Source organism: Cladophialophora immunda (assembly GCF_000835495.1).
Source record: "Cladophialophora immunda strain CBS 83496 unplaced genomic scaffold supercont1.5, whole genome shotgun sequence".
Taxonomy (NCBI): Eukaryota; Fungi; Ascomycota; class Eurotiomycetes; order Chaetothyriales; family Herpotrichiellaceae; genus Cladophialophora; species Cladophialophora immunda.
The window spans coordinates 2,620,622-2,642,613 of NW_015622545.1; the positions used below are offsets into that span (position 1 = coordinate 2,620,622).

At 54.9% G+C, this 21,992-nt stretch overlaps 7 protein-coding genes across 7 annotated transcripts; 3 read left to right on the forward strand and 4 right to left on the reverse strand.

Annotated features, from left to right (window-relative positions):
* Positions 1-2,583: 2,583 nt before the first annotated feature.
* On the forward strand, positions 2,584-3,786 carry PV07_09076 (uncharacterized protein; the record flags this gene model as incomplete). Its single annotated transcript, XM_016396302.1, has 5 exons — positions 2,584-2,706; positions 2,793-2,841; positions 2,899-3,216; positions 3,283-3,373; positions 3,444-3,786. The coding sequence occupies 5 exons, from the start codon at positions 2,584-2,586 to the stop codon at positions 3,784-3,786; spliced, it is 924 nt and encodes a 307-aa protein (XP_016246158.1).
* An 869-nt stretch (positions 3,787-4,655) lies between these two features.
* On the forward strand, positions 4,656-6,400 carry PV07_09077 (uncharacterized protein; the record flags this gene model as incomplete). Its single annotated transcript, XM_016396303.1, has 2 exons — positions 4,656-5,303; positions 5,402-6,400. 2 exons carry the CDS (start codon positions 4,656-4,658, stop codon positions 6,365-6,367), a joined length of 1,614 nt encoding a protein of 537 aa, XP_016246159.1. The 3' UTR covers positions 6,368-6,400.
* A 408-nt stretch (positions 6,401-6,808) lies between these two features.
* On the reverse strand, positions 6,809-10,900 carry PV07_09078 (uncharacterized protein; the record flags this gene model as incomplete). The annotated part of the gene is made up of 5 exons (XM_016396304.1): positions 8,936-10,900; positions 8,468-8,849; positions 8,343-8,412; positions 7,642-8,271; positions 6,809-7,462 (listed from the first exon to the last, which is right to left on the reverse strand). Exons 1-5 carry the CDS (start codon positions 9,966-9,968, stop codon positions 6,809-6,811), a joined length of 2,769 nt encoding a protein of 922 aa, XP_016246160.1. The 5' UTR covers positions 9,969-10,900.
* Positions 10,429-11,436, forward strand: PV07_09079 (uncharacterized protein; the record flags this gene model as incomplete). Its single annotated transcript, XM_016396305.1, has 1 exon — positions 10,429-11,436. One exon carries the CDS (start codon positions 10,429-10,431, stop codon positions 11,434-11,436), a length of 1,008 nt encoding a protein of 335 aa, XP_016246161.1.
* Positions 11,437-12,032: 596 nt separating this feature from the next.
* PV07_09080 (uncharacterized protein) lies at positions 12,033-15,021 on the reverse strand. Its single transcript, XM_016396306.1, has 2 exons — positions 13,560-15,021; positions 12,033-13,508 (listed from the first exon to the last, which is right to left on the reverse strand). The coding sequence occupies exons 1-2, from the start codon at positions 14,723-14,725 to the stop codon at positions 12,383-12,385; spliced, it is 2,292 nt and encodes a 763-aa protein (XP_016246162.1). The 5' UTR covers positions 14,726-15,021; the 3' UTR covers positions 12,033-12,382.
* A 188-nt stretch (positions 15,022-15,209) lies between these two features.
* On the reverse strand, positions 15,210-18,179 carry PV07_09081 (uncharacterized protein). Its single transcript, XM_016396307.1, has one exon. The coding sequence runs from the start codon at positions 18,062-18,064 to the stop codon at positions 15,467-15,469; it is 2,598 nt and encodes an 865-aa protein (XP_016246163.1). The 5' UTR covers positions 18,065-18,179; the 3' UTR covers positions 15,210-15,466.
* Positions 18,180-18,368: 189 nt separating this feature from the next.
* Positions 18,369-21,789, reverse strand: PV07_09082 (uncharacterized protein). Its single transcript, XM_016396308.1, has one exon. It carries the CDS (start codon positions 21,479-21,481, stop codon positions 18,659-18,661), a length of 2,823 nt encoding a protein of 940 aa, XP_016246164.1. The 5' UTR covers positions 21,482-21,789; the 3' UTR covers positions 18,369-18,658.
* Positions 21,790-21,992: the final 203 nt, after the last annotated feature.

Genomic DNA, 21,992 nt, shown 5'->3' on the forward strand with positions numbered 1-21,992 from the left:
GCTGCAACACATGTCCAATTACTCACCGACGTCTTGAATTTCCGCAACCACATCCGGAGTCGACTATCACCACAGACGATCCGGAAACTCCAGACTGGTGAGGAGGTCTTCATCTGTATCCTTGCCCCGGGGGGTTATGAGTACGCGGTGGCCTTCCTTGCCGTTCTTGCTCTGGGGGCGGTCATCGTACCTTTATGTGAGTTCTCGAAAAGGCATGTCGAGTAAAATCGGGCGAACTGACTTTTATTCGCGCTTGAGCCTCCATCGTCCCGGTTCAAGAAGCATGTTATTATGTCAACAAATGTCGCGCCGTGGCTATCCTTGCATCGTCCAGCCAGGTGGTCATGGGCAAGGCAGTAGAAGTGCAGGCCAGAGGTACAGTCGGCCCGGAATTCCAGTGCCTGGAAATATTGCCTCACATCCACAAGACACCATTCCTGCCCACTGATATCACCGTATCCTCGGATCTCTATATGGACTTGAACGCGGCGGGTCTAATCATCTTCACCTCCGGCACGACCGGACCACCAAAAGGAGCTGTCCTGCGTCGCGGTTTCTTCGTCACCGCGGGATTGGAAATGGCCGACGAGTTCGGGATCAGCGTCGACGATGTTGTGCTTCACACATTACCGGTTCACCACGCCACCGGGATTCAGATCAACTTTCTTCCTTTCTTGATCAACGGTGCTTGCATCGAATTTCAATCCGGCGGCTTCGATCCAGCTTGGACTTGGAACCGTTGGCGCCAGGGTGGACTGACCTTCTTCTCTGGCGTGCCCACGACCTACATGAGACTGATGCAGCACTACGAAAAGCATCTCAGCCAGCTTCCGCCCGACGAGCTGAAGAGCTACGTTTCCAGCGTGAGACAGTTCAAAGCTCTTGTCTGTGGCACCTCGGCCCTTCCATACCCACTCCACCAAAAGTGGAAGGCTCTGACCGGCGGCAAGAATATCACGACGAGATATGGCGCGACAGAGTTCGGTCCGGTCTTTCGACTTCCCATCGGCGCCACGGATCTCCCAGAGGTAAGCGGAAACATCTTGCTCTATTGGAGACTGTCCTTCTAAGTGTGTCTCCAAGGGTTCGGTGGGAATCATTGCACCTGCTGCGGATGTCAAGCTGTCGACTGGCTCGTTTGGGGAGGTCCTGGTCAGGACTTCGTCCATGTTCTCCAAGTGAGTTCTTCCCATCTGGATTCCCGGAAAACCTTCGCCTAATATTGAGGTAGGTATATTTTGGACCCCGAAGCCACGGCGCGAGCACACGATGCCCAAGGGTATTTCAAAACCGGCGACATTGCGCGCAAAGAAGGTCCCTACTACTTCATTCTCGGCCGTGAGTCCGTGGATAGTAAGTTGTAGCAACGTGACCAAATAAATTCCCCGTGTTCCTGACTTGTGCAGTTATCAAGTCGGGAGGATACAAAATATCGGCATTGGACATTGAAAGAGAACTATTGGGTCTCGACTACGTCGCCGAAGCGGCCGTCATCGGGGCCGAAGACGAAGAATTTGGCCAGAGGACCGCGGCCATTGTGGTGTTGAACAAGGTAACGTTTCATCTGTTCACGAACGTAAAGACACCCGGACTCATGAAGAGCGACAGGAAAAGATCACGGGCCCGCTCACCTTGCATCGACTCCGTCGAGACCTGCGTGCGCGCCTATCTTCCTACAAACTACCCACACTGCTCCGGGTCGTGGATGAGATCCCCAAAAATGCTTCTGGGAAGGTCCCCAAGAAGGTGTTGGGGCCCCAGCTTTTCCCGAAAGAGGGGCACCGGGACGTGCAGATCTGGAGAGGCAAAGCGACGGTGGAATCGAGACTCTAGACACGGTTTTTTATAGATTCTGCGATGCGAGGGCCTTTCTGAAACGCGATAGAAAGTGTGAGTAGTGGCGCAACACTAGCGATAGAAAGGGGGCATCGACATCACTGTTTTGTACCAAATCACTGCGGTCCGTGGTCACCACGGCACCCCTCGTGCCCCTTCATAGACGAGAGCCACGCTCTCTAGATGGTTGCAACGACATGCTTTGGAGACACCCAAGCCTTGCGCTCCCACAATCAGGATCGGGGGCCGACTGGCTTTCTGTCCCTCTCTTCCAAGAACATCATATCTGCAGCAACCAACCACCACAACCCCTTGAACCCGTTTCTTTGAGATGTGGTGATTCGCTACGTGGACATTGTGCCACCTCTTGCTTTCCGAATCCGAATAATGCTTTGTTTGCGGCACCATGAGGGGCCGGGAGTCCGGCATTAGGCTCCACTGGCTCGCCCGGCACTTTACGGCTGTTCGGCACTTTTCTGCCGGGCAAACTGCCATGCCATTGCCATGCCGGCCACGGCTTTTGGAGATTCTTCGTGACAACAATGATGCCCGGGGAGGAAGAGAGAGAGGCTCTACAGGAGTCACTCGGATCGCAAACCTAGGACTCGACTCTAGAGCGGATGGGAAGTCCATAAACTTCGTGTCCCGAGTTCCTTTTTGTACTATGCTTCTGCCCTTCATTTCGAGAGGAATCAGCCCCCTTTCACGCCTTGGACATCCCCGCGAACTCGAAGGCACCAAGAAATAATGGCTAATAGCCCCGGGGTAGGGCATGAGTTCCCGCCGTTCGAAGTTTCCTGGCTGAAGCGCGATCTCTTGATCTTCGCCAACAGCATTGGATGTACTTCGGACGAGCTGCATTACCTTTATGTACGGCCACACTTCCTGCTCTTGCCCGTCGATGCAACAACAAGATGTGTGTGGGTGGGTGGGTGGGTGCTGAGCATCGTCCATAGGAGCGCCACCCCGATTTCCAGCCGTTCCCTACCTATCCCATGATGCTCTGTAAGTATTCGACGAATGGCTTGTGTGCCGTGACGCCGCCCTGATCACCGTGAAAAGTATTGAAAAGGACCGACGTCGAGGTCATCGACTTTACCATCCGCAACAGCCTCCCGCCGATCCCTGGAGTGCCGCAGTTCTCCATCCACCGGCTCGACGGCAGCCGCAGTATCACGCTCCTCAAACCGCTGCCACCAACCTCGGAAGGGCAGCAGTTCGTGATCAATTCCCGAGTCTCGGGTGTCTGGGACAAGCAGAGTGCAGGGAGCTTGGTGGAGGTTGAGTACGAGCTCCTAAACGTGGACACAGGAACCCTGCATGCAAAGGCCAAAGGGAGCATCTTTTACATGGGCCAGGGCGGCTGGGGTGGCCCAAAGGGTAGGGGCTTGCTGTTATCCCCTACGTCAGTCTCAAAAGGAGCTCTCTGTGTCTAATCAAATGTAGGGACTTCCATCCAATATCCCCCGCCACAAGGAAGAAAGCCAGACCTGATCTCTCGGTATCAGACGACTCCCGAGACTCCATTGCTTTTCCGGTAGGCCCCCCGCCCGCCAAATCTTTTCTGTCCCGGGCTCATTCTCAAAAAACAAAACCAACCGTGATAGACTGAACGGTGACTATAATCCTCTGCACGCCTACCCTCCACGTGGGAAGGAGATGGGCTTCGGCGGCGTGGTCATCCACGGCCTCTTCACCTGGAACGTCGCGGCGCACGCGCTCCTCAAAGAGCTCGGCGGCAACGACCCGGCGAATCTGCGCCATTTCGAGGCTCGCTTTGCTTCGCCGGTCCGACCGGGCGATTTGCTGGTGACCCAAGCGTGGCAGATCGGGGTCGGAGAAGACGGAATCGAGGAAATCAGGTTCATCACCACAATACACGGGGGGAAGGTGTGTTTGAGCAATGGAAGAGCTTTGATGAGGGTGGTGGGAAAGGAGAGCAGGCTCTGAGTGCATTGCGCATGTAGACTAAGAACACTTCTGAGAATGTGGACTTGACGGGCTTCTTTGGCCACCCTGTCTCTTCTCCTGCCTGGAATCTCGCTCTTTGGAGGGAACAGTACTCGCAAGTTCAAATGACTAGTTGTAAGCAGCAAGGCGAGGTGGATGTCGGTGTCGCTAAGCGGACACTCCACCTACTTCGTGGTTGCTAATTCGCATCCGGGATCGTGTCCGGAGAGTTCTTCGCCCGCCCAAGTTTTGTACTGGAGATCTAGAACCTCGTACACAAGTACCTCCGTACTCCGTATGTACCCCGAGTTTCGCATAAATAACCCCTCACCCGTGCATGGTTGGTTGCTCCGACCGTTTCCCTGGCTCGATCTGGCGTCGGTGGTATCACTCTTGGCTAAAGCTCCGGGCAACCACACGGAGGCAGATATGTTACCAGCAATCGCAAGACCCAAGCCACGGGCTTCGAGAGCTTGTACAACCTGCCATGCGAAAAAGGTCGGTGTCCTTTGGCCCGTCAACGGTTGACTAAATTCCTGACCTTTTGCTTTACCGCAGACCCGGTGCGACATCGGCAGTTCTCAGCCTTGCACGAATTGTCGCACCTCGGGTTACGAATGCCGGTAGGATTCCTTATGTGACTGGACCTTCGAACTTGTACGGCTGGAGATCTTAACGTCGTCGTCTTGAGCAGACCCAGAGAGCGCAAGTCAAGGAGATTCATCGTGAGCGAATCGCCACAGCCAGGAGGCGCCTCCACCGCGAAACCCCAGGATAGCATCCTGCACAGCGACTCGGAGCCTCCCCAGCAATGGCCACTTCTTCCCGCGGAGTGGGAGATGAACAGAAGCCCCGTCCCGCCATCTGTCATGGAAGTCCATCAATCAGAGCCTCCCCAGGCCCTCTCGATGGGAAAATCGGGGTCTCCACCAAGCACCGGATGCGAAGAGTGCACCACTTACCTGGGACGCTCCGAGTATCTAGGGGGGAACATCCGCATCGACGAGGACCTCGCCAAAAATTACGAGGACCAACGAGGCGCCGCCACCGCGACCCAAGATCTGAGGATCCTCGAGCTGTACAAGGCATTCGACATGCCGCCCCGGCTCCTCCGGAACAGCCTCATCGACAACCTGATGAAGAACTGTATCCCGTGGATGCCCATCGTCGACCGGGCCGACTTTGAAGGCGAACCCTCTCCATTACTGCTGCAGGCGGCTTTCCTGGCCGGGAGCAGACTCGGCTCCGCACCGCTGGCGTACGCTTCGTGCGAGGAGCTGTACCAGCGCGCCAAAGCCCTTGCGTTGTCAGGGTATGAGAAAGACACCCTGACCGTCATCCGGGCGATTTGTCTCATGCAGTGGTTCAACCCCACGGGCCCCGAGCACATCTCCCTCGACAAGAGTAGTTTCTGGCTCCGCATCGGGGTGGGCCTCGCCTATGAAATCGGCCTGCATCGTGAACCCAGCCCGGGCAAGGACGCGTCGCTCAGACGGAGACTGTGGTGGTCACTTTTTGTAAGAAAAAGCCCGAGACAGACCCCCAAATCCCCTCCCCTCCCCTCCCCCCCAAAAAACCAGCCCCATGAAGCTACCGCTGATATTCGCGCTTGCAGACGAGAGATTGTGTGATTTCGGCCGGCCAAGGCAGACCGCGCACCATCAACATGCAAGACTGCTGCGTCCGGCCGATCTCGCTGGACGATTTCCCCGTCAAGGACAAGAACGCCCACCTGTTTATCGCCTACGTGCAGATCTACGCCATCCTGGCCGACCTGACGGAGTGTTGCGTGCGCAAGAGCCTGTCGCCGGCCAAGAAGGTCGGGATCGAAGCCGAACTCAAGCGCTGGGTCAAGGAACTCCCGCCCTGCCTCCAGATGTATCGGCAGCACCCCCTCAGGTGTCCTGCCCCCTACGACCTGGAAGTCCGACAGCTCCATATCCCCTATTTGACCATCTTGACCATCCTCAACCGGCCGACCACCCCCGCCAGTGTCCCCCTGCAGGTGGCCTTGCTCTCGTCGTCGCTGGTCGCGGGCATCTTCGAGGACTTCCTGGCCAGGGACGACATCCGCTACCTGGGGCCCACCTTCACCTTCCACATTTTCGTGGCCAGCTTCCCGCAATTGCTGTGTCACAAGTACCCGGTCCTGTGGCAATCCGCCGAGCAGGAGCTGAAGATCATGCAACTGGCCTTGCACGAGTTGCGCAAGACGTGGCCCTCGGCCATCGGGCCCCAGAAGATCATCCAGAGCTTCATCGACGCCGTGGTCCACGAGCCTTCGTCCGCCGCGTATCCCCATCCCCCCATGACCGCCGATCAGACTGCCTTTTTCGAGGCGTTCGGCCCCGAGTTCTGCCGTAAGTGGGATCTGGTCTCCAAGGCCTCACCTCCGCCTGCACTTGATCCGGCGATGGAGCCGATGGCGGAGCGGTCGGTGGAGATGACGGTCGAGTCCATGTCTCCGGTGCCATGCCTCCCGGATCAGGGCGGCCGGATGGTTGCAGACTCGGAAGCTTTCGACGTTGATCCAGCCGGGAACTGGCTATATCAAGATTGGTTGGAGCTTGAAGCTCCGTGATGACAGCTGCCTGTATAATATAGAGAGAGAGAGAGAGAGAGAACATATCGCGCCCTCTGACTTGTTCAGTGTCTTCGAACTAATCTGAGTGACTCGAACGCAACAACAAGACAAGACATGGTCGGGCCATACCTGTTGGGTGTTGTACATCTCTTTCTCAACACTTTTGCTCTCCTGTTCTTCCATTGCCTCAATTCGGTTATCCATGGCCCTTCCCTGCCACTAAGTTGGCACCCGCGTTTGTTTGCCTCGCAGACAACGCCAATTGACATACCAACACCACCGAGACTGGCTGAAATCCGCCGCTTACAAAGGCCAAACAAAAAAAAACATGTTACCTGTACATCGTGAGGCTATTATCATCTTCGGGGGATAGATGACCATACATGTAGAAGAAACCAAAAACATACATAGGCTATCCCGGGATATCTGGTCGCATCATCAATCTCTGTTCAAAAAGCGTCTGGCCAATTTCGCCACAGCTGCCAATTGATCCTCGCGCCCTCCGTCCGTGATCCTCTCGCAGACCTGAGGCGTAAAAGTCTCCCAGACCCAGATGTAGCTGGAACGAGATCGGCTCATGCCCTCGAACGCGGCTTTGATCGCCTTTGAATCCATCATCAAGTAGTCCTGGTCCGTGATCCACTGGTGATGGTCGAGCTTGGACGTCCAGAAGTGACCGACTCGGACGCATTCCAAGACCAGGGCAGCCAATCCAGCAGCGATGGCCGTGGCCACTGAAGACCCTTTGTGGACATCGCCGAGCTCCTTGTCCGGTGTGCTTTCCTTGAGGAGGATCTCGTGGCCAGGAAAGAGGAAGTCAATCTGGTGCTTGTCGACGTATTCGGCATTGCTCCCCATGGCCGTGGCGGCGCCAATGCGAATGATGTTGGCCCGATCTGCTTCGTGCGGGTAGGTTTGGTCATTGCCTGTCTTGCCCTGATCGCTCGATGCGCATAACAAGACGGTCTTGCGGTTGACGGCCCTTTGGACTGCCTCTTTGAACTTTTTTTGCAATGCGCCGTCGGTTGGGGGTCTGACGGACCAGGACATGGAGATAACCCTGGCCCCGCAGTCGACAGCGTGGTTGATAGCCTGAAAGAAAGTGCCATGTTAGCATGGGGGAAACCGGCTGTTCAGACGCAGATGGAAGGAACTACTAGTACTAACATCAACGGCGCTGGATACGACGATAGTCAGGCTTTTCGTGTCTTGTGTCCCCTGCCTAGTCGCTACCTTGATGATGTACATATCAGCTGTCGGGCAGAGTTTACGGATGAACCTAGCCATGATCGTTCCATGGCCGCTATCAGACATCCAGTATGGGTAGTTCTTTTCCCCCTTTGGTCAAAGGCGAAACTTCTCCCACGGTCTGTCCTTCCCTGAAGTGATCTGTTGGTAGTGTCGACGCCGTCATCAATCAAGGCAACCCGAATCGGCTCGAGGCTCTTCGTCGCAGGAATGTCTTTAGCTGAGAGCTGTCTGACTCGTAGGAAGGCAGTCGTGAAGTTCTCCATGCATTGCATCCAGCGATGTTGGTCCAGCTCGACCGCCTGCCCGCTGTTGTCGCCCAGCTTAGCTTTCAGAGAGGTCTTCGCCGAAGTGTGGATTATTTCTGGAGTAGTGGTTCGGTTGTTTGCGGCTATTTCATGCTTCGCCGACACCTGAGAGGTCGCTGGATTTGTCTGGGGTGCTTGCACAGAATCCCGATGCAGTGACTGCGATGCCAAAGTCGCCTCGTCGTCCTGCGTGGCCTCGCCATCTCGTCGTAATAACCTTCCTATTGCGCTCTCTTCTTGTGGCTTTGACGTGCTTTTCTCTGCCGCAAGCGACCAGTTGCGCTTCAGACGGTCGTCAAACCTTTTCAGTTGCTTCGACATGTCCGCAGACAGATCTGGACTGTCCTGTTACAGCGACAAAGGAACTCAGCAATGAGAAGTTATGCAGGGTCGTGGATAGGTAAAAGGGACAATACCTCTGGCGAGAATATGATGATACGTTCCAGTTTACCATACTGAGCAAGCATGGGCAGTCCTTCAACCTCGCTCCAAGCACGCAGGATAGCGTTGTTACCCCCCCCCCCCCCCCAAATATAGATACAGTCTTTTCAAATTCTTGCCGACATTGAAGATGGTAGAGGGACACAAGTCCGGCCGATGCCAGTCCAAGATTTCCACCTTGGCCTTTTCGAGGGCCCGCTCTATGGAGTCGTTGCTGTGATAGTTCGGTTCCATGTCATCAACGATGACATGCAGGATTCGCTTCACATCTTTACTTTGTAACCAGCGCAGAATACGCGTTGCGTCGTCACGGCTCTTTCGTACAACTTGGTCGACATCTTTGTCCAACTTGAACTTGACGTTGGCAATGGAGACGTATTTTACGGTCGTCTCAAAGTCAAGCATGTCCCAGTGATGTGTGAACTCGGCGAACGTCATGCCGGTCAATGGGGCAGGCATGTAATCAAACCACAACTCTTTGTCTGGAGTTCAACATTAATTCTTAGTCTCGGCAGCAAGCAAAGTCTCAACGTCACAGATTCGCAGTCGGGAAGGGATGTTTCCATACTATTTTCATTTGGGACATACAAGCAGCGATACGCAGCGTCGCATGACATCTGCCTCAGACTCTCAAGCATCATCTCGTCCTTGATGATTTTTGCCGTTTCGTCGGTGACGTTCAGAGTTCCCGGCGTCACGTTGGAGCCCGAGGGCCCCGCTGATGATGGTCGTTCGCCAGCCCGGACAGACGGGCTACGGCTCCTGTCCGGGACTTTCGAGTCACGATGGCTTCCTAGTTTTGATAGAACGTGATATTGGTATACTGAGTGGTTCTTGATGTCTCTCAGTTGGAGAACAGAAGGGTCGCGAGAAATAAGCTCCCGAACGATCTTGAGACGTCCGGCCGTGCACTTTGAATACTCGACAGCCAGGTGAAGAGGCGTCCGTCCTCCAATATCTGTCGTACGTAGCATGGCATCCGGTGCTAGGGTGATGATAGCTAGGAGTAAATCGTCGTCACGGAGGAGGCTCCTGCTGTCGAGGGCGTCATGCAAGAACGTGGATCGTGTCCGGTTCTCGGCCCAGGTGTCTTTGCCTTCTTTAATAGTTTGCCGAACCTTCTCGACGGTTTCAGGCAAACTTGGGATTCCTGAAACGGCAAAAAGAAAGTCGCGATTGCTTCTTTGAATGGCTGTGTGTAGGGGCGTGTTCCCGAGGTCATCCGGTTTCAGCAACAGGTCCATGCCGCCAGGGTGCAAGAGCATTCTTGCTACCAGCGTTTGAACAGCCACACTCACTGAGGACGATGTGCTATTCGCATGAGTCGAAGCTAGAAAGTGGAAAAAGTTTTCATCCCGCAACGTGCTGGTGGCCTTCACAAGGCTGTCACCGCGCTCTGCGACGAGTTGCTTGAGCTGTTCACGCCGACTATGTTTCTTCGTTCCATCCTTGGCGATCTCTGGCTTTTCTGCGATCACTCTTGCGCGCTCTAAAACTTTCTCAAACTGCGATAGAGGTTCGTCGGAGGCACGGGACCTGGCGACCGGCTCTATAATGGCCGCTATTGACGTAGGAGGTTCGCGACGGAGTGGAGAGTCCATTTTGAAAGGAATGACCAAACTTTTCGTTCCCTGCTGGCCGAAAACGTTCACCGGCCTGGATGGTTTCTGCTGGAGAAATCTCGCAATCTGATATTCTCCCTATCTCTCTGTTATGCCACGCGATCAGTCGCAGGCCATGAGGTGATCATGCCAACTCTTGAATCCAGGGAAGTGAGAATGGAAATACAGCCACATTCTTCGGTGCAAAGGATGGATTTCGTTGATGGGAATCCACAAGCGGCGGTGGCTTGCCCGTCTTCCACTACCTCCCAGCCACAGGTGAATAATCGACGTCCTGATGATCTATCGTCCATTGGCTAGGTATATGCCGGATACGAGGTCTCCATTGTCATTGGCACAATGATGCGTCTTGGTGCCCAAACACCGACTCCAAGCGCCCGGTTGACAAAAGGAGTGGAAGCGGCTCTGTCTCTCCCCATCTCCATAATATCCCCTCGTCATGGAGTACGACGACGGCGACAACGACGACAACGACAACGACAACGCGCTAGGCCTGGCTGCGGATAACGACGACGATGCCCCCATGTTATTCGAGGCTCCGCTATTCATCAGCGGCGATGATGAAGATACATTCCATGCCAAGAACCTGTCCATGACAGATTGGCATCGGCGCATCGTCGTGGAGCGCCTCACAAAGGCCACAACGATTCAATGCTTCCTCCTCGATGTTCTCCACGGCAAAATCAACAAGACTGCCGAATCACCGTCGGCTACCTTGATGGTGTTCAAGTTCTGGCTGACGCCAGTCAAGCATGGCCGGCGACTGGTCCGTGTCCGTATAGATATCGAGTTCTTTTCCGAGGATCGCGAGGACGCTGCGCCGACAGTCCTGGCTATTGGACTAGACGACCGCTGGACCATTAGCCCGACGGTAGACCATGAGGATGTTGCAAAGGGAGGAAAGTTGAGTCTCGGCCTCGCGGGAATACCCTTTGTCAACGTCGGTGGGGAGGCATCGTTCGAGAAAACCGGCGGCCGGGATATTCATGATGCCACAACCGTCACCGGAGGGACGCACTTTGGCGAGGGCATTGACGCTGGTGACCACACGGCCTGCGGGTGGACGTTGCTGGAAAACCAGAACCGAGAGACGGGGGTCCCTTATTCATTGACCGTGCCCGTCCTCATCGAACGGCACAACGACAACCAGTTCACCGCGCGGGTGAATTTGACGGCCAAGGGCAACACCCGAACGACTATAGACTGGATGTTCAACAAGGTCCCTGTGGATGATCCGGTGCTCTTCAATCCCGCCGTCGATCGGCTGAGGAAGATACGCCAGACAGAAGACAAGAACACTACCCCCCCAGATGGTGGAAAGAAGACTGCGAAGTCACCAGCAGAGAAATATGCAAAGGACGAGCTCAGAGAATGGGAGACACGAATGGACGAACTCACCCACGTGATCTGGCGCACGGTGTATCGGGGGGCTGAGAGGGAGATCTAATACAGAGTCCAGTCGTCGGTTTCGTGCCGGAGATGCTGTTCTCGAATGTGTTTGCGTAATGCTGGATAGTAGCTGCGCTTGTCAAAGGGACTCAAGTCCATTTCATTCTCCGTCGTCGAACTAGTCGAGTGCGAATGTCCACGGGAAATAACGCAGCATCAATGGCCCTCAGACACAGTAGATCTGGCAGACAAACAAAATGTCGAAAACCCATCCAATGCCATCCATGAATGAGTAAGACGCGTCACTGCGCAGACGCACAGGATCGAAAGCTTCGTTCGAGGCAGCGAGCCGTGGCTAAAACGAACAAGATGGGAACAGCTGGGTGATCGTAGATTGGCCTCAGGGCGGCGCTCCCTGTGGCTCGCCCGGTGCTCCTTCAGCGCTTCTCCTGTGCTCTTCCGGGTGGGCCCCCGATCCTCTATCACGCGCTAGGTTAAAGCGGCCATACTCCCTTTCGTGAGCAGAAAATAGTAAGGGATATTAAAGCACCGTTCGGGGTGTATGTAATGGATATACATATATATCTTATTAAGTCCCCGGGCGATGTGAGATCGGCTCTCCCTCTCTCTCTCTCTCTGTGTGTGTGTCCAAGTGATACCGGGTCTCCTGAGGTTCGACATCCCAGAGGGTCTATGTATCTACTGTCGGGACGGAGCATATCCCGCCTCGGGTTCAGTGGTCTTGCTCATGTCAATCTCGCCATGGCCTGCATAACAGGCGCCCAAAGGCAGTGCTTCATCTCCGAGACGGTATGAGAGGAGAAAGCAAAGAAAAAGAAAGGACACTGTCAAGATCTCGCTGGTGGAAAGAGGTATCAGCCGTTGCCGTGTACATTGCTTCATGCCGACCCTCGCATCGAATTCGTGTTAAACAATATCAGTATTGGCCCCGGGTCGAAAAGGGCTCGCTCGGTGACCTGACCTGACCTTCGCTGGCATCTCGTCTACTTCCCATTATGTCCATTGCCACCATTCTTGCCCTTCCCGCCAGCCCTCTCACTCCTTGCCAGCACCTCTTTACACTCGTCACAGTACCACTTGGCGCTCTTGGGCACGCTTTTCAGCCCAATGCACTCCAGGTGGAACCATTGCCGGGGACAATCGTCCCTGTCGCACGCCACCATCTCCCCGTAACTCACGCCTTGACAGTAACAATATCGCTCTTCGTCCTCTTCCACCCCGTCGTTTTCTTCGTCCTCGTCCTCCACCTCTCCCGCGTCGACATTGTTCGCCGTGCCACCGGTCGCCAGGTCGCGCTCGGACGGCGTGGACGACTTCGTGGGAGGGTCCGTCTCGTCTTTCACGCGCTGATTGCCGGTAGCCGCTGCGGCAGAAGGAAACGACAGGCTCGCGCTCTTTTTGTGAGGTCGCTTCATTGGCAATCCTTTGGGCGACAGCGAATCGTGGAGACCGTGGTCCTTCACTCTCGGTCTGGCGGGTCGTTTGGCCTTGCTGGCACCACCACCATTTCCACCGGTTGACGAAGTCTCTGCAGCTTCGGCCTCGGAGAACGTGCCAACCACAGGCGTGGACGTCTTTGACGCTCGGCCTCTACCCAAGCGCTCATTCTTCAGTTCACTCGTTTGCAGGACTAGTGGCAGTCGAGGAGATGCAGCCTCCCTCGCCGACACTTCGTCTTGAAGGTCGCCCTTGGTGGTGTCGAGTCTGCTGGAGGGCTTGTCCGACGATGCTCCTCCTTTCGCCGGTTGTTCGCCATCCACCTCGTTCAGGCTCGCAGGCTCGTCTTCGACCAGCCGCTCCCCCTTGTCGGCCTTTGTCTCCTTCGTGTTATTCTTGACTTCTGTCGTGCTCTTTCCACCGACGGCAGCAGAGCTGCTCAGCTCCGACGTACCAGCGGTCACATTATTGCTGTTCCTATTTCTGCTCGATGTCAGGGAAGAAGGTCTCCCTCTCGCGCTTTCGACGGTATGTGCAGAATTCTGGCGTCCTCGTCCAGTGGCAGGACGGACTGCAGAGAGCGCAGGGCTGCGCTTGTAAACTTCTTTCCCTATTGTTCCAGCAAGCGGGGACGAGGCAAGCTTGGGCGAGTCTTGGGTTGCGGCATTGATTCTGAAGTGCAAAATATTAGCTGGATTCTTCGGTCTCGCATCTAGCACATACCGTTTCCGTGCCACAGAGGTGGCACTTGCTGACGCCTTTCTCTTCTTGGAATTCTCCTGCTGTGAATTCTCTCTAGACATTGGGCGACCTCCAAGCGCACTACTGATCGAGCGTTCCATAGCCACACCCGCGGGAGCAGGCTTCTCTGGTCTCTTTCTCTTTCCCGTGCCTGCGCCAGTGATGCCCAACCCAGTGGGATCCGGTGCAGCATCGGCCGCCCGCTTCTTGCCGCTGGTGGTCGTTTTCCGCGCCGGTGCTCTCGCGTCGTCGAAGTCAGAATCTGCATGATGGGCCGTTCCCCGCTGTCGCCTGGCAAGGACGGCCTCTCTCCTAGCTTCACTCCTATGCGCGATCTCGCTCTCGTGTAGAGTGGCAAGACCCGCAGCCGCGGCTTCTCTGCGCGTCGTGGGCGCAGTCGGCTTCTTTACGGGATTCGTCTCTGTATAGGCCCAATGCTTCAAGCTTCCCAGCCTGGCTTCTTCCGAGATCTCGTCGTCGATGTGTGGCCAGATGCGGTCCAGCCTGCGAATGTGTCTGCCCACCTCTTCATTGGCATTGTTGATGACGTGGTTTTTCTCATCCATAGTGACCATGATCGTCATGAGGTTTTGTCTCAATGCGTGGTATTGTTGCCTGCGCTGCATGATGATAGGATCGGCGGACCGGACAGAGGCGAGGGAGGCGTTGTCGAAGGACGCACCGGCGACGCTGTTCGCTTCGCTGAGATTGAGAGCATCATCTGCCGCTATGGAGCCGGTCAGGCTCTGGGAGGCGGCAGCTAGATCTCTCGTTGTCGTAGCACTGTCGGCCAGACACTGCTCCAAGATGTCTCGTAGATTTTCCTCCGGACCCCACGCTTTTGCGTCGACCTCCTTCAGCAAAGAAGTGTGCCGCCGATATTCTCGAGGCAGAGCGGCGATCGCATCGGCGAAATGAGTAATGGCAGGATACATGCCTGGTGGGTCATTGTTGGTCTGACTTTGCGAAGCGACGGCGGCGGAGGAGGAGGCCAGAACAAGGCCGCTGCTGGATACAAGTGAGTTCTGGCGCAGGAGGGTCGATCCGAGGCCTTTCGAGGCTCTGGCAGGGTTGGTTCGAGTCAAGCGAGAAGGGCCGCCTCGCACGTTGGAGGTGCCCAGGGCGGTAGTCATTGTCGTCGTGGACATAAGGATATCCGATGGTGGGAAGGTTGGAGTGAAAAGGACCAGAGCTGCGAGTGTGTGATCTGCGAGATGGCCTGAGCGGGAGTTCTGGCGAATTACCACGGCATCGGGCGAATAGAATGAGAAGTGATTAATACGGTCAAAAAGGGGAGCTCCAACAAGTCGGCAGCATCGTGAAAGAGAGAATAGTCAGTGCTAGCCCACGAGGATGAGGCGTGGTGGAAAAGGTGAATCAAGAACGAACCATGGGGAGCGCAGCAGCCAGCGTTGCGCGCATCTCCCTCCCTCTTCTCTCTGCTCCCTGTGCCTCTTCCACTTGCTGGATTCTCCAATCGGCGGTTGGTGACATCAATCCACCGATCAGAGTTTCTCCTCTTTTTTTCCGCCGTCACGTGCTCGAAGCCTCTGCTGCAGCACCTCAGCCTCACCCCAAGCCACAGCCTCGTGACACATATCAGCCTCGCAGCCTCGCAGCCTCGCCAGGCCAAAGCTACCCCTCGGTCTTTTTCCTCTCCACAACACCATAGGGTTCTCGGACTGGGAAACCTCGCTTGCATTCAGGACCAAGCCCATTACGCCAATGGCTAATAATCATTCATAACTTCGCTTACAAACAATGACGGATCCTTGCACGGAACAGTAAAGTCGTCAGGTCATGACCTCTTCCCTTTCCAACAACCCATCCAAACAACTCATTGTCAACAAAGTCTGCTTGTCTCCGTGCCCCCACACGGCGTCAGAGCTTCAAATCCATCCCTCATCAACTTTTGACGCCTGTCCCTGGCCAACGCCTACATCCAATGCCAGTTGCGGGGGTTCGTCACTCCTCTTCTTGACCGGACTCTTCCTTGGGCTGGCTGTCTCTCTCGGTGGTCCTGCTCTGACGTCTTCCACCGCCCACTCGTCAGCCTTGGCCGCCGCAACCCAACACTTCAGGCCTTCATGGACTCCAGAATAGAACTTCTCTTTGCATGTTCGAAGGCTACCCCCCATCACTTTCTCGAATCCGGATTGTTTGAGCTCCTCCCGCAGTGCATTACGGTCGGTCGCGGTCGGGAGACAGGCTATCAACCCGTTCAACAGGTCCAGGTGGGTCGCGAGGTACTGCGTCGCTTCCCATTCAACTCCTCCAACGTACGGAGCGGCCGGGTGGGGTGGTCGAGGAGGGGGAAAGTGTGCTCGACAATACCCCATTGATTCATCAACCTCGACGATGGGGATAACATTGAGGTGATGCAGAAATATCCAAAACACTTCCTTCGTGACATTAACAACTTCTTTGCACCAGACTCGGTAAGGCCGAGGAGTATGCATTTGCGACACAAAGTCAAGCGGCTGCTTGCCATCCTCCGGTGCAGGATCCCTGAGGAACCCAAGGATCTTCCGTGCTCGTCCATGAACAGCCTCCTGAACAGAGCCGACTTCGGCTGATAAGTGAGCGAAAAGGAGCGAGATTATGACGCCTCTGGTGTTGAACTCTGACGGACCCTTCCGCTCTGGATCGAATAGCATGTGCAAGAGTGCCGGGAAGAATTCATTTTCCACTTGCTGCAGACGTTGTAAGGCAAGGGAGGTGGTGCATAATCCTTTCAAGCACAGCAGCGCCTCGTGAAGGAGGTTGTCTTCATGTTCTTCGCGCCACTCGATCTTAGAGATCCGGTAGTAGAGTTGAACGAGTTCGTCCATGCCGCCCTTGCTCACGAAATGATCCGTCCAAGAGATTGACTCATTCCTCAAGAGAATCCTCAGTTTGTGCAGCTTGCTTACTTCGACCAGCGCGGGCTTCTGTACCTCCCGAAGGTAATGGATGAAATCTCCAGGAGTGGTGGCGCTGTCTGCCGGATTGAGGGATGCCAACGACACGGTCGAGGCCATGGCTTTCACCGACGTTGGCCTGGAGCTGGTCAGGTCGGTGGATTTGTTTCTGGATTTGCTGCGTGATCTCAAGGACGAACTTGGCCTGTCTGCCTTTGTGGGGGAGTCTTCCTCGCGCCGGGTCAGAGTCAAGATTCGACTTCGAGGACGAGATCGAGACCGGGTTCGTCTGCCTTCCTTGCTCTCCTCACCCTCACTCTTCGGTCTTTCATTCTCCTTTCGGTGAGAGTTCCGAGCGGATGAGCTAACCTCTGAGCTATCAGTCAAAGCTGACGCCGTGGATGAACCACTGCCAATCCGATCACCTTTCATCAAGCCTGCCTTCACATCTGGCTTGAGATTTCGCATGTTATCCCGCATATTCAGTGGAATGTTCAGAGAATCCAACACCTTCTCGAAAGCCGAGTCCAGTTCTTGAGGGCTAAGAGGAGAGGTTGCGGTGTTCGGCGTCTCCGGGGTCGAGCGAGCGTCCTTGCGGGCTCTCATATTGAAGGTTTGGATTGCTTCGAAGACTCTCGAGCCTAATTTGGCTTTCGAATCTGCTTGAGCTGGTGTTGAAGATTGGACTTGAGCATTGGAATGGCCTTCAGCTTTGGAGGAGGCTGGGCGACTGATGGGCTGGTCCCTACTCTTTGGCGGTTTAACGTCTCCCTCAGCACCATCATCATCATTAATGTTTTCTGTAAAGATGGAGCTTCTGCTAGATTTGTGCTCCAAGAATGGTCGTTGCGGCGGCTGATAGTCCAACGATGATGGGGTCGCGGGCCCGTAGCCATAGAAATTCCTCTGTTCCGAAGGACGAAACTCGGAATAGTCTTTGGGGGTGTACAGCTTTATCTCCTCTTCAACAGTCCTTCTGTTCGACACTGGATACATCATCGTGCCATCCGCAACCTCCAAGGGTTGAGTAGCAAACTGTGCCCAGATGGGAGTGGGACTCTCGACGGGTGTGGTCTTCGATGGCGGGCAATTTTCTTGGTTGCTATTGCTGCCGTTGTTTTCTTCTCTAAGATCTCTCTTGGATCTCCGTTTCAATAACCCGCTCAGGTTACTGGCTGATTTAACCTTCTTAAGCTTGTTGTCGGCCGTGTGACCATCAATGGGTGAAACGCTCCCAGTGCCTGCACTCTTCTCTTTACCCAAGATGATTCCTTTCAACGACACAGAACTCCCCGTCTTTTTGTGCGTACGGTTCAGGGCAGGGCGGGTAGGTTCATCGCCTGATTTGGTTGCAATTCGTTTCGGTTGTGGTGGGCTGTTGATGTGTCGTTCTCCAAGCGGGCTGGCAGAATTGGCAACTTCTCGACTGGAAGGTTTCTGGGACTTTGTAGGACTACAGTTGTCCTTTCGACGGCCTCTCAGGACGTCTCCCACTGAAGGAGTCCGGGTGTGGTTTGCTCTTCGGCCTCTCTGTTGAGGCTCCGGATCCTCGAAGATTTGGGCGACTTGTTGAACGGACGGCGCCATGGTGGAGGGAGTGAACAAGATATATTTGGGCACGGTGCCTATTCAGATACAGCTCCTCATTCCTACAGAAACATGAATGATGCTTGAGCACAGGCGGTATGATGATCCATGGTCAAGGCACGGACGTGGAGCTGGCCTGGCCTCACACAGCCCGCGTTGAAATCGCACCTGCTTTGTTGATCGCGATGCCGCTGCCACAGCAACAGCCTTGGCTGATCCTTGTCACGTGCAAGGCTCCACAAACGACGAAGGCGCGTATTCAGCCTTGGGATCATCAACACAATCTTCATGCCATTCCTTTGTGGCCACGTGGAAATTACCCGTGCAGACATCTTGTCCATACAGCATACCTCTACCCTAAGCATTAATAACGGCCCCCTCCTGTCCGTCCAACCGTGATACCGATACTCCTTAGCACCGGTCTGGTCGTGTCTTGCTCATGCTAATCGTACATTGTCTTCATTATTCCATCCAAGTGATTAGAAGCTCCAGTGAGAGTGGTTGGTCCCCTGCTTCCAATTCTTCCTTGGACGATACCCAATAACGGAGGACCATAGAGATACATGACAAAACCAATGCGCCAGACTAATGCAATCATTGTACAATACTCTGCCGCCAGCGATCGATCTGCGCCCGCTGTTTGGGATCCAAAGGTGGGCCCATCATTGGGTCTGGTATGTATGGCTGGTTGCCATATGCGTAAGGATATGTCTGCTGCATGTAGGTGGGCAACGGGGCGCCAAATCCTCTGTTCATGTACCCAACGTTGTTCGGATATCCATAAGACCCATTAAAGGCGATGTTTTGCTGAGGATAACCCCAACTTGGGTTTTGCATCGAGGTGTATACCTGGTTCGAATTGGTCATAGGCTGAGCTGGTTTCGACTGGGCACCCACTGGATGAGCTTGGAGCAAATCGGCGAGACTATGCATGGGTTTGACTTGTTGATGGGCCTGCGGATTGGCGGATGCTTCCTCCTTCAACCTCTTTCGCCTCTGTGCTAATGTTTCCTCCACATCTGGAGTCTTTGACGGCAGGGGTGCGTTGTTGGTACTGTTGAGACCTAATTGAGAGGTCAACTCTTCCGTAAATTGGCCTCCAGTGCCCTTCTCTTTCTCCAGCTTCATCCTTGCTGCCCTCTGAGCTAGAGTCTCATCTTCGTCTTCGGGCAGAGGTTCTTGAGTAAGACCCGGTACATCTTCAATGAAAGGAGGCCGGCTTTCCTCCTCGATCTGGCTCTTTACCTCGGATTTTGCAGTCTGAAGCGGCCCGCCTCGCAACCTCGCTCGTCGTTGACTCAAAGGCTCGTTGTCCTCCAGCTCCCGCTTCTCTAGGAGCCCGATTGGTCGATTGGTATTCGCATGTTCTGCTCTCTCCTTTTCTGGGAAGAGGACACCGAGGGGTACATCCTCATCATCGAAGTTTTGTTTATTCGCTTCATCGTGATCCTCCCAAGCCAAAGTGACATGCTTAGTCTTTCGGGCTCTCTGCTGAAGCTGAGTAACAGCGTCCAGCTCAAGCAAAGTCGAGTGCATGCCATTCGGGAAAGCGTCTGCGGCAGTACGATTGCGTAATTTCTGTTGTTCCTTACGCATCTGTAACTCGGCAAGGAGAGTCGTCGGCGCCGTCGAAAATCCTGGCGGGGGGACATTCTTGTCCTCCTCTTCATCAGATATCTCGTCAGCGTCCGGTGATATCGACTCCGCTGCCGCTCGGTCAAGTTCGTCCCCGCTCGCTTGGTCCTCAACGTCCAGATTTTGAGAGCCTCTTGATTTTGAACGCAGCAGCCCCGAGCTGGAAAGGGCAGTGCTTGATCGTCTCGTCTTAAGCATTGTACTAATAGAACTTCGACGTTTCTTCGCTTTCCCTTCGGCTAATTGCACACTCTTCCGAGGAGAGTCATCTGGACCATACACTTCCTTTCCGAGATGCCCGGCAATTGGATGATCAGTGAATGCAGAGACAGGAGCGTGTGCAGCGGCATCTAAGATACTGTCCAATGTCTGCACAGCTGAGCCATTTTTGAGCTGTAAGTCTTGAGTGACACTGGGCTGCTCGAAGAAGGCGCTAGCCCGCAGCTGGGGGGGTAATTTGAATCCGTTGCTTTGACCTTGCAATTTGGCATTGTCTTCCTCTCGAAGCCAGACAGCCGACTTCCGCACATCATCTGGGATGCCACTGAGCGCCTGGAGCCGACGTTTGTCTCGTTCACTAATGTTGAACTTTGAAAGTCTCTGTGGTAGGTTCAACATGACTGGAACTGGCGCCGGATAGTAGATCATTCTTTCTCCCGGTTGAGGTTCTTTATAAGCCTTCGAGTCCCGTGCAAGCGGAGGGTGATTGAGAGAGATACGTCGTGATATGGCGGCAGCTGATTCGTGGGACGTCGGATCGCCGTAATGCACTCCGTCAAAGTCATTGAACGCGGCTTGTGCTTGTCGATATGTGTCGTTGGAAGCAGAGGTGGTCGGTCTTTCCTCCTGGACCGACCCATCGGACGCTCGACGCAGGGGATTGGGGCCTACTTCGTCTTCGGGATATATGGAGATAGAGGCACGACGATCCGGGCTCAAGTCCAGCGGCCGGCCTTCCAACGGGGGCAGAGCATGGCTGCGGCGACTCCCTTTTGAAGAGTGACGCTCAATGTGTTGCTGATGCGGATAGGGTCCGGAGCGAATTGAACCAGTTGGAGATGTAATCTGGTAGCCTGAGGGAGAATATCCTCCCAACCTGGCCATCTGATTGACGCCGATGATTGAATTCGACCATGATCCCGTCGAGTATTGTCTCTGGACCGCCGGGCGAAGGGCGTTGTCTAGATTCGCCGGAGCAGACGACTGCCGCTCCAGGCGCTTTTGATCCTGCTTCATCTTGTTCAGCCCATCCTCTAGGCTCGAGGTCATGCTCAGACGCTCCGCGCTTTCTTCCAGACGTTCCACATTTTTTACCAACGCCCCTTGCAGCGACTGCAAATCCGGGGTCGGGTGGTTCAAGGGCAGGTGACGGCTGATTGAGGCTGTTCTGATTGGAGTATCTTCTTTCTGGAATGTGGGTGTGTCCTGTGCGGAAGGCAGACCGTCCATTTTCGATCGCAGTGCTAGAGGTTCTGGGTATCTGGGCATCGGCTCCTCGTAGTCATCCTCTTCTACCATTTGGTACGACTGCGAGGAAGACAGCGACTTAAGAAGAGACCCCACGCCTACGGAACTTGGTCCCGCTTGAGAGACAACCGAAAGATCGCCATCTCGCGAGAAGTGATCGAACAGTGGGAGGGACAGCGGTGGACTCGAGATTTCGGGAAGGATTGGAGAGCGGGCAGGTGAGTAGGAACGCGGATGATGGTGGACGGAGTCAGCAGCTTCGGACTCGCGATATACGGCCTCATGCTCAGCCTGGGCGACCGAGGCATACGCCATTTGAGGGAGCTGACGAGCGTTGCAGGACGCAGGAGCTGGAACTGGAGCCAGATCACGGGTGAGGGAAGAGGCAGTGGTGGTGTCTCGTCTCGTATATTGTCGGGGGCGCGGACCCTTACACGTGTGAGGGCAAATAGACCCTGCAGGTCAACTTCAGAACCATGATTCGAGATAGATGGATCTAGTCTGACGGGTCGATGGCTCAGATGTGCTTGAGCCGCCTGAGGCAAAGACGAAGGCACGGTAGACCAAGACAGAGACAGCAATCGAACGGGAAAGGCGCGCATTAACCTGATAACTGTGTGCAGAGAATGTCTGTACGGAGCCCTTATACATAGGAGGGCACAGTTGAGCCTTGGGCCGGATAAGCATAGAACTAGCTGCACTGGGGGGGCCGACAAAAGTGGGCATTCGGGGCATGGCTGGCTACAGCTGGCTAAGATTAGGGCAAGCCCGGGACCCATTCGGGGGGCCTGCTCTTTAACTAACACTTGACGCCTAGTGGCCGATT

Excerpts from the sequence above, each read along its gene's own strand:
- PV07_09080 (XM_016396306.1), bottom strand. The coding sequence starts at position 14,725 with ATGTCCACGACGACAATGACTACCGCCCTGGGCACCTCCAACGTGCGA. Across the intron at positions 13,509-13,559 it reads ACCTCTGTGGCACGGAAACG|AATCAATGCCGCAACCCAAG; the intron begins GTATGTGCTAGA and ends TTTGCACTTCAG.
- PV07_09081 (XM_016396307.1), bottom strand. The coding sequence starts at position 18,064 with ATGGCGCCGTCCGTTCAACAAGTCGCCCAAATCTTCGAGGATCCGGAG.
- PV07_09082 (XM_016396308.1), bottom strand. The coding sequence starts at position 21,481 with ATGGCGTATGCCTCGGTCGCCCAGGCTGAGCATGAGGCCGTATATCGC.